The 10580-nt window shown below is 40.1% G+C and overlaps 2 protein-coding genes across 5 annotated transcripts in view; one reads left to right on the top strand and one right to left on the bottom strand.

Moving 5' to 3' along the window:
* Positions 1 to 1079: 1079 nt before the first annotated feature.
* LOC137320951 (myb-related transcription factor, partner of profilin-like) lies at positions 1080 to 10207 on the bottom strand. Its single transcript, XM_067982979.1, has 2 exons — positions 9528 to 10207; positions 1080 to 1944 (listed from the first exon to the last, which is right to left on the bottom strand). The coding sequence occupies exons 1-2, from the start codon at positions 9931 to 9933 to the stop codon at positions 1259 to 1261; spliced, it is 1092 nt and encodes a 363-aa protein (XP_067839080.1). The 5' UTR covers positions 9934 to 10207; the 3' UTR covers positions 1080 to 1258.
* Positions 10109 to 10580, top strand: part of LOC137320950 (coiled-coil domain-containing protein 112) — a 21847-nt gene continuing 21375 nt past the window's right edge. Inside the window, exon 1 of one of the 4 annotated variants that reach the window (XM_067982976.1) lies at positions 10109 to 10189. Coding sequence is in view for 2 of the 4 variants with exons in the window: in XM_067982974.1 (XP_067839075.1) it covers positions 10393 to 10434 (42 nt within the window). In the remaining 2 variants the exon portion in view is untranslated. Of the gene's footprint in view, positions 10190 to 10342; positions 10435 to 10580 lie in introns of those variants that run through there. The other 3 variants (XM_067982978.1, XM_067982974.1, XM_067982977.1) reach the window with 3 other exon arrangements.

The following is a 10580-nucleotide window of genomic DNA, read 5'->3' as shown; positions in this document are numbered from 1 at the left end:
AAAAAAAGGCACATTTAGCCACCCAGGGGAGAGCATGATGTTAGGAAAGAGTAGGTTGTGTTCACTTTGGACTTTGTTGTAATATAATAGAATGTGCACTTATGCCATGCTTTGTTATTCAGAGGTTAGTGTCATACAGAAAAAAGTCAGTGCCCCCTTGTTAATTTACTTTAAAGTAATTTGCCAAATTTACCTTTTCCACATCATTTACTATCATATAACTCTATGAGATCATCTCTCCATTGGCTCTTTTCAAGGCTAAAAATCACAAGTCTCTGCACTCTTTCCTCATAATTCAAACCTCTAACACTAGGGATCAGCCTTGTGGCTGTTCTCTGCACTGCCTCCAGCACTTGAATGCCTCCCTTGTATCTCAGTGACCAGATCTGGACACAATACTCAACGTGAGGGCTGACCAGAGCACTGTACAATTTGATAATGACTTTGTCTGACTTACAGACCTCATGAACCTTAATGGCTCCAGGAATGTTTGGAGTGATGCTGCTGCAAGGACAGATGCATCTCTGAAATATGGTATAGAATCATAGAATCTTACAGCACAGAAGGAGGCCATTCGGCCTGTTGTGCCTGTGTTGGCTCTTAGAAAGAGCTGCCCAATTTAGTCCCACACCCCAACTTTTTCTCCATAACCCTGCAAGTTAGTCCTCTTCAAGTACATGTCCATTTGCCTTTTAAAAGTTCCTATGGAATCTGTTTCCACCACCCTTTCAGGTAGTGCATTCCAGATCTTAACAACCCTCTGTGTGAAAAAAATTCTCCTAATTTCCCCTCTAGTTCTTTTGCCAATTATTTTATCATTATACAGTTAACCCTCATGTTCACATCTGATAATTGATTCTTTGTGATAACCATCTAATGCTAATTCTATCAGCAAATAACCTGACATGTAACAGCTGAGTGTGGCACCTATGGTGATTGAAGATAAAATTAATACAGATCAGATTCCAGGCTTTTGTAACACATGAGCTCATGAATCTTTGTGCTGCCACTCCATGGCTCAGCATAGTAATGCTCTGTACCAGAAGGTTCCAGATTTTTAAAATAAGGTTTAAACAAGATTAACCAATGGCCTTATATTTTTGTATATACTTTTTTTCTTTGGAAAATAATAGAAAAAAAAAGTTGAATAACACACTTGATTGAAAAATGTAACACAAAATACTTAAAAATATACATTAAAGAATTAAACATCTTCATTTGAAATATCCCAGTCCATTTCCCCACAACAGCATAGTCCTCATACTAATCGTCTCTTCTTTTCTGGGGTCCTAGAGTTCTTCCTTGTTTGTGCCAAACCAGGTGACTCAGGTTGCTCCGCTCCAGAAGGTCCCGAACTCTCCGGTTGAGGAAGATGTGTGGGAGAGTGGACCTGCAAACTTGCTGTGTGGTGTGGTTGTTCAAGCACAGACCCCATGAGCCTTAGTGGCTCCAGGGATGTTTGGGAGAAATGCTGCTGCATGGACAGACGCATCTCTGAAATGTTTTGAGCCATTTCCTGGGTGTGAAGAACTAACCGTTGGTTCTGCAGCACCAGTTCGCTGGTGTTCTCAGCCACTCCCTTCGTCTGCTGGGCCACCTGATGGGTATGCTCAGCAACTAAGTGAGTTTCATGAGCTAACTCCCGGGTTGCCTGTATGAGGTCCCGCATGAGGGGCTGGAATTCGTCCCAAAAATCTCTCAAGAGTGCAGTCTGCTGGTTCTGAGATGCGAGCAGTTGCCTATCAAATTCATTCATCAGCCTGGCCTTGGGCGGTGGGCTCGGGTCCTTATGGGAAAGGTAAGCCTCTGGTATTGAGGTTGGCACATGAGGGGAGGATGGAGATTCTGAGGGTGGTGTCCAACTTCTTGCTCCGTCCTCATGGCAAATGACTTGTGTTCCTGATGGTCCAGCTTCCTCTGCAGAGGATCCTCCTTCCTCCTTTACTAGAAAAAATATAGTTTGAGCTTTTCTTATTAAATCACTAAACAATCGCATTGTTTTAGATCATTAAGTTGCTTCGAATCAGCTTCATCATCATTTAAGATGGGAATAAAGTTTAAAATATATTGCCTTATAAGGGAGTTTTTGGACAGACTCAATTCATTGAACAAAATGTTACAAAAACTTTACTATAGTCACTGTGTCAGCCAAATGCCAGAGACATTTTCATAGTGTTTATTTTTAAAAAACATTTGACCAGCACTTTAATTAAAAATCTATACCTTTCTAGCCTCAGATGCAATTAGCAACATGCTGAATCATTGCAGTCCCCTCTATTTATAAACACTGTAAAGTGTTGTGAAAGAACATCTCATAGCAACATTGTCCCTTTAAAGATTACAAACAAATCAGTTTATAATTACAACTTTTTGTTGAAACCACACTAAATTTTTCAAGCATTAACTTGTCATTTAGGTGGCAATGAGTTTTTGGCTCCAGGGTTGATGAAATGTATAAGTGAACTGATATTGATCCCTTTGAGCCCGAAAAACATTTTCACCTTTCAACATACAACCCTCCTTTTGCTGTCATGACATCTATAAATATAATTTATTTCTAATTCCTTAAAGAAGACTGTTGTAAAGTAGTAGTGAAATGTATGGTACCAAATAATATTCTTTAAATTGGGATATGACTGGAGTACTTTCCATACAAAGCTCCACTCACACATTCCAGTTAGATGCACTCCTGGTAGAACATATTCCTAGCTTTAATCTTTTTCCCATCCAAACTGGTAAAATTCAGTACTGGCCTAACTCTGCACTAGACTTAACTGCTTCTTGCCAACCAGAAATGAACTATGGGAATTCCTCTAGTGTTCCTATAGCTGGTGGGCTTCATTGTTATTATTAGCAGAAGCAGCTCCCAGCTGTATGTGTTGACACAAAATGAAGGGTCTCCACATAGAGGGAAGGGCAAATTAAAAACAAAAATATCTGGTCAGCAGGCTTTTTCCAACTCTTTTTTTTAGGCCATATTCTCTGCAAGGATTGCCTTAAGTAACCAAATACATTCGAGCAGAGCAATTTATTTTTATTCAAGGTGATTTGAATCAACTAAAGCTTTTAAAAATATAAAGAGCATTAGCTTGACTCAGTTTGTAGCACTCTTGCCTCCGAGTCAGACGTTTGTAGGCTGAAAACCCACTCAGGATTCAAGCACATAATCTAGAATTACATTTCAGTGAAGTACTGAGAGAGTTCTACATTGGCAGACGTGCCATCTTTTGGATGAGACAGTACACCGAGGCCCCGTCTGTCTGCCTGGGGGACATAAAAGATCCCATGGCACTATTCAAAGAAGAGCAGGGAGTTTATCCTCTGATGTAGACAACATTCCTCCCCCAACCAACATTATCAAAAAGAGATTAACCGGTCATTTGTCTTATTTACTATTTTGTGGGCATTACTGTGTACAAATTGGTTGCTGCATTTGCCCACAAAACACCAGTGACTACACTTCAAATGTAATTTATTGGTTAAACATTTTGGAATGACCCAAGAACATGATAAGACACTATATAAATGCAAGATCAAAGAATCTGGGAAGGGGATGTACTTTTTATGTTCTCCTTTTAAATTCGTATTATCCCATCCAGACAATCTCAATGCACATTTTATTTTAGTGGTGAAGTGAAAATGAATATTTCCATTTATCTGGTACCTCTATCAGATAAAAATGCTTCACACAAATGAACTACTTTTTAAGAGTGCAGTGATTGTTGTTATCTAGGTAAAATCAGCAGCTACTCTGTGCCAGCAATATCCCACATACAACAATGAGATGAAAGATGGTGATATTAATTGAATGAAAAATGTGCCATCTGAACCATCCGGATCTGGGTTTAACATTTCATCGAAGGACAGCACTTCTAACAATGCAGCAGTGCCTCAGTACTGCACTGGAATGCCAGCCTAGATTATGCAATCAAGTCCTTGTGTGATGTTTGAACCTGGAATCTTCTTACGCAGAGGTACGATGTGGTTTGCAATTCTTTTGAACTCATTATGAATGAGCTCCAAAGCATGCTTCATATCTGAACTGATCCTGTTGGTCCCAATTCTGACTCCCTCAAATAATACCACCACCAGTCATCTCATTTAGATTCGGATACAGTTTTCACTGTAGCAAAACGATATGCTGGATAGATAGCGTCCACTGCAGTTGTGACCAAGAGTCCAGGAGGGTGTGTTGTCTACCTGATGCAAGGGTAAAGGACATCTCGGAGCAACTGGAGAGGAACTTCGAAAGGGAGGGGGAGGCTCCAGTTGTCGTGATCCATGTTGGCACCAATGACATAAAGAAGAACAAGGAGGAGATCCAGCTTAGGGAATATCAGAAGCTAGGAACTAAATTAAAAAGGAGGACCTCACGGGTGGTAATCTCAGGATTTCTACCCAAGCCACGTACTAATTGGCATAGGGATAGGCAGATCAGAAAGGTGAATGTGTGGCTGAAGGAGTGGTGTGGGAAGGAGGGGTTCCATTTCATGGGACACTGGCACCAGTGCTGGGACAGGCTCCACCTGAACCAGAGTGGGACCAGAGTCCTAGTGGAAATGATAAATAGGGCGGTGGATAAGGTTTTAAACTAGCAAGATAGGGGGACGGATCTAGTGGCAATAACAAAAGCTCAAAGATAAAAGAAACAGGAGGTAAATGTAAACATCAGACCAGGGTAAGTAATGAAGCTAACATAAACACTCAAGGAACAAATACAGTTTAAAACAGAAGTATAAAAAGATTGTTAAAAATAAAGTAAAAAGATTAACCATTAAAGGTGAATTAAACTGCCTGTACAGCAATGCACCCAGTGGCCAAAATAAAATGGGGGAACTGGAGGCAATAATCCGTAGCGAGGAACCACACGTAGTAGGAATAACTGAAACATGGCTCCACAAAGAACAGGACTGGCAACTAAATATTGAAGGTTATAACATAATCAGAGAGAATAGGGAAGGAAGAAGGGGGGGGGGGGTGGAGTCGCTGTATTAATTAGAGATAACAAAATGACAGTAGAAAAAAGGGACATAACCAACAGAAGGATAGAAACAGAATCCATATGGATTGAAATAAAAGCTAAGCAGGGATCAATCACGCTAATAGGGGTATGCTATATACCACATAATAGTGGAAAGGAAGTGGAGGAGGAAGCATGTAAGCAAATATGTGAAATAAGTAAAGGACATAGAGCAATAATCATGGCAGATTTTAACTATCCCCAAATAAACTGGCAAGAAGAGGTAGGTAAAGGGGTACAGGGAATGGAGTTTATACAATGTGTGCAGGACTCCTTTCTTATGTATGCAAAAAGCCAAGTAAGAGATGAAACACTGCTGGATCTAGTAATGAGAAATGAACCAGACAGATTAGAGAAATAAGCATAGGGGAATTTTTAGGCAATAGCGATCACAACATAATAAGGTTTAAGATTAAGATTGAGAAGGACATAAGTAAGACAAAGACTAAAGTAATAAATTGGAAAAAAGCTGATTTTAAGGGAATGAGAATGGAACTAGAGAAAATAAACTGGAAAAACTTACTGACAAACAAAGAACTAGAACAGTAGTGGGAAACATTTAAAACCGTGATCAATAGAGTCCAGGAGAAATATATCCCACTAAAAAGCAATAACAAACTAGCTAGTAATGATGATACACCATTGATGAATAAAGAAATAACAGCAAAACTGAAACTAAAGAAAAAGACATACACTAAGCACGTAGGCATCAAAGGAGAGATGACAAAAGAGAATACAAAAAGGTTAGGAAAGAAGTTAAAAAACAATTAGGAAGGCAAAGAGAAACTACAAAATTAAATTATCAAGGAATATAAAAATAAATAGTAAAGTATTCTACAGACACATAAATAACAAAAGAAAAATCAAAATAGGAATAGGACCACTAAGGGATACACACAATAAACTCACAGGTAATGGCAGAAATATTAAATAATTATTTTGCCTCAGTATTTACCAGGGTGGGCATGACATTAGAAAAAGAAATAAAAAAAGATATAAAGACATTTAAGATAGAAAGGGAGGAGATAATTGATAAATTAATCAAACTTAGAGAGGATAAAACCCCTGGTCCGGATGGATTGTATCTGCGCATATTGAAAGAAGTTAGGGAAGCGATTGCAGAGGCATTATTATGCATATATAAAAATTAATTAGAGAAGGAAATAGTGCCAGAGGACTGGCCAGCTAATGTGATTCCTACATTTAAAAAGGGAGTTAGAACAAGTCCAGGGAACTATAGACCAATTAGCTTAATGTCGGTGGTAGTAAAGATAATGGAATGCTTACTGAAAGATGCAATAGAAAAACATCTAGAAACCAATATAGTAAAGAATAGTCAGCATGGATTTCAAAAGGGACGGTCATACTTGACCAACCTTACTGAATTCTTTGAAGAAATAACAGAAAGGGTAGACATGGGTAATGCAGTAGGTATAATATATTTGGATTTTCAAAAGGCCTTCGATAAAGTATAGTAGACTCATGATTAAGGTCAGAGCATGTGGAGTCAGGGGACAAGTAGCAGAATGGATAACAAAACAGAAAACAGAGAGTAGGGGTTAAGGGTAGTTACTCAGACTGGCAAAAGGTGGGAATTAGTGTTCCACAAGGATTGGTGCTGGGACCACTGTTATTCACCATTTACAAACATGATTTGGACTCAGAAATCGGAAGTACAATTTCAAAATTTGCGGATGACACCAAATTGCGAGGTATAGTTAATACTGAGGAGGACTGTGACAAAATACAGGAAGACATTAATAAACTTGCAGAATGGGCGACTAATTGGCAAATTAATTTCAATATTGATAAGTGTGAGGTAGTACATTTTGTTAGGAATAATAAGGAGGCCACATACCCCTTGGAAAATAAGAGTCTAAATGGGGTAGAGGAACAGAGGGTTGGGGGGGCGGTGGGTAGAGAAACACAAATCACTAAAAGAAGCGATGCAGGTTAATAAGACCATAAGAAAGCAAACAAAGCATTACGGTTCATTTCTAGAGGGATAGAATTGAAAAGCAGAGAAGTTATGTTCAATCTGTATAGAACCTTGGTTAGACCACACTTGGAGTACTGTGAACAGTTCTGGTCTCCATATTATAAAGAGGATATAGAGGCACTGGGGAAAGTGCAAAAAAGATTTACTGGGATGATACCAGAACTGAGAGGTAATATCTATCAGGAAAGATTGAATTGGATGGGGCTCTTTTCTCTAGAAAAGAGAAGACTGAGGGGTGACCTGATAGAGGCCTTCAAGATTATGATAGGGTTTGATAGAGTAGACATAGAGAATATGTTTCCACTTGCAGAGGAGACCAGAACTAGGGGTATAAGATAGTCACCAATAAATCCAATAGGGAATTCAGGAGAAACTTCTTTACCCAGAGAGTAGTTATAATGTGGAATTTGCTAGCAAAAAGGAGTAGCTGAGGCAACTAGCATAGATGCATTTAAGGGGAAGCTAGATAATCACATGAGGGAGAAAGGAATAGAAGGATATGTTGATGGGGTTAGATGAAGAAGGGTGAGAGGAGGCGCGTGTAGACCATAAGCACCGGCATGGACCTGTTGGGCTGAATGGCTCGTTTCTATGCTGTACATTCTATGTAATTCTATGTACTGATTGGCACATTCCTTTTATTTCCCAGGCCTAGGTATGAAGCCAGCCCAGATCGATGGGCTGAAAGTCTCTTCTTCCTATTAATTGTAAGGATCATATGAGAAGTGAGTTGGGAAGTCTCAATCTAAGGAGTAATAATGCAAATTCATGATCCCAGCATAAAGCTTCACCCATTCGGAAAACGTAACCAGGAATTCAGGAGCATGCCCAAATTCATTAAATACAGTCCTGGTGGTGAACACCAGGCCCACCAATTTATAAAATTACCCTTCTAGTTCCTATGACCACGAACTCACAAACAAATTGCCTACAATTCAACATTATTTGGTCAACTTATTCAGAGGCCATAAGGAAGATTGGTATTGGAAGTGGAAACATTCACATCCACACAGTAAGGCATGCTCTTCTGAAATTTGGGTTAAGGCATGCTGCTTGGACAAAGCAGAGTGAGTTTTTCCCTGCACCTAATCATGCTAAATCTGATCTGGCAGTATCTGAGGCATACACAAGTGCTCAAAATGGGGAATAAAGTGTTCCATTCCCTTGCACTGCGAACTCTGACCTTGATCAGCATGCAATTCAAATCCAACTAAAAGAAGAAAAGAAAAACACAATTTGCCTGAATTTACTGTCAAAATAACGGTGAGGCTAACAGCGCTCACTGTTATTTATGCACAAATTGGACAGCAACTTCAGGTGAGGGCAGATGTGCAGTTAAACACGAAAATCTGGAGGCTGCTGTCTGAGATGCGCCATTCCACCATCAGCTTTGAGAAAACAGCATCTCGCTGTCTGACTCCATTCAAATACAGTGAATGGCATGAAGTTCTTGTATTTGTAAGATTGATAGGAACTAAACTCGCCACAGTTAGGGCTTGTCCTTTTCAGTCTAAGTACCCTTTTAATGGCGTGGTAAGTCTTAATTACTTCCAAACAACCTCTCTGGCACTGAAGATTAACTTTTACAAGTGTGGAGTCTCATTCCTTCAGCTTTTAATTGTTGTTGGAGATTCAAAAAAAAAATTAAATAATTTTTCTTTCTGTCTCTTTTATCTCTCTCTCTCTTTCCCTCTCTTTATTTCGCCTTCTGTACTTGATTTTGACACTGCATTCACTATTATAACTTACACTTCCTGGTTCAGACTGCGCGGCTTATTAACGATTCTTCAATCTGATTGGTTAAGGAGACACACAGTTGCTTGCCCTGTTCACACGGGTCGCAGATGCCCTGTACAGGGCGCCGTGCTGAATGGATCTCCCACTGACACCAACTTGCCATGTAAAACCTCATGGAAAGTCTATGGGTAAGTGCAAGTGTTCATTCACCACAGACAGTAAATTCTGGCCCATTGGATCAATTCACTATGGTTTGACTGTACTGTGCCAAGTTCTCTTTATAGTTTTTCTGGTTATCAAGAGTTGAAAGGGGAGATGATTGCTTTTTATATTTGTCTCTGGGGAATACCTGACAGAATTGAGAGTATATTTTCTCGTTTTGTATTTGAAATTATTATTTGAACAGTTTGGATTCAGTCAATCCAAATCTGAACCTTGACACATACAAGTTACAACACGGGAACTGGCCATTTGGCCCAACCAGTCCGTGAATTACTATATCCTGAATTACAATTGCATCAGAAAATATACTTATTATTATTATAACTACTTCTTGGTGAATGGGTTTGTGTAAAATTTAATTACAGTTAAAATTTGGACATTATAGTATTAGGGACAATCATAGGGTCACACATCTGTAAAGGTAACAAATCACTTCAGATTATAATTGAATCTTGTCCTAATTTAAAGACGATCAAATCCTAACTAACAGAAAATAAAAATTAGATTTAGTTTAGCATCGTTACAGATTAATTGAAGGGAAACACTTACTTGCCCTCCAATATGGAAAGTCCGCAGGATCTGGTCCACCCATGCAAATTATGGACTGAGGGTGCACGACCTGATGGACCCTCCATTCCTCCTGGGTTAAGTCTTCTGCTCCGCAGGTTCCTACTTCAAATTGATGTGCCTCTCTGGCCAAATGGGCGACCTCTTTGGTACGCCGCATAAGGTCATCCCAACGTGTCTTGATGGCCTTTACAGACCTTTTGACCCTTGAGACTGCGTTGACCTTGGCAGTGATATCGTGCCATATCTTGTCACGATCTCCCTGCGACAATCTGAGGGCACGACTAAAAAGTTGGTCCCTATGAGTGGTCACCTCTGTAATCAGCACTTCCAGCTCATCTGAGCTGAATTTGGGCAGTCTCTGTCTCCTCTGCTGCTGTTCTGCCATTTTGCTGAAATCTGCAAACTCCCTGCACCACGTGGCTAACTCCCAACAGAATGTTCATTTGCATGTTGTCAACATGCCTGAAAGCGAGTTTGGTTTGTTTTGCGGATTCCGCAATCTTTAACAACAATACCTTTCGAATGATTCATAGGAGTCGTGAATTATGGGACGTTCCGCAAATTTTCCGCAACGTAAAACTGCGTTTGCGGAAAAACTTGCTGAAAATCTGTGTGTGCGCGGAAAGAGATAGCGGAAGGAGGTAGTTGAGGTCGATAGCTATTTACGACAGGACTTTTGCTTGCAGTGTATTTGCTTTGCACTGCTGGGTTTTTTTTTCCCAGCAAGGTAACCTCAGCAAGTTTGGGCTACCTTGCTGCAGTGCCCAGCGCTTTCTAGCGGAAACAATGGCCGCGGGAGCGCGAGCGCGAGCGCGCCTCCGGGACAATAAAGTTTGTGATAAAGATGGCGGCCTTAGCAACAGCGGTAGGACCGGGGGCTGTGGAGGTAAAAACCGGTGTTGGTGACAGGGATAGTGACGGAATGAATCAATTCACTATGTTTTGACTGTAGTGTGTCACCCTGGCCCTGTGTTGGTTTTCTTAGCTCACGGTCTGTGATAAAATTAGTGTTTTTTTTGTCTCCCTCTGACA

This window comes from Heptranchias perlo, chromosome 4, assembly GCF_035084215.1.
Source record: "Heptranchias perlo isolate sHepPer1 chromosome 4, sHepPer1.hap1, whole genome shotgun sequence".
NCBI lineage: Eukaryota > Metazoa > Chordata > Chondrichthyes > Hexanchiformes > Hexanchidae > Heptranchias > Heptranchias perlo.
Note: the sequence above shows the minus strand (reverse complement) of the source record. Positions and strands in the feature narration are given on the sequence as shown.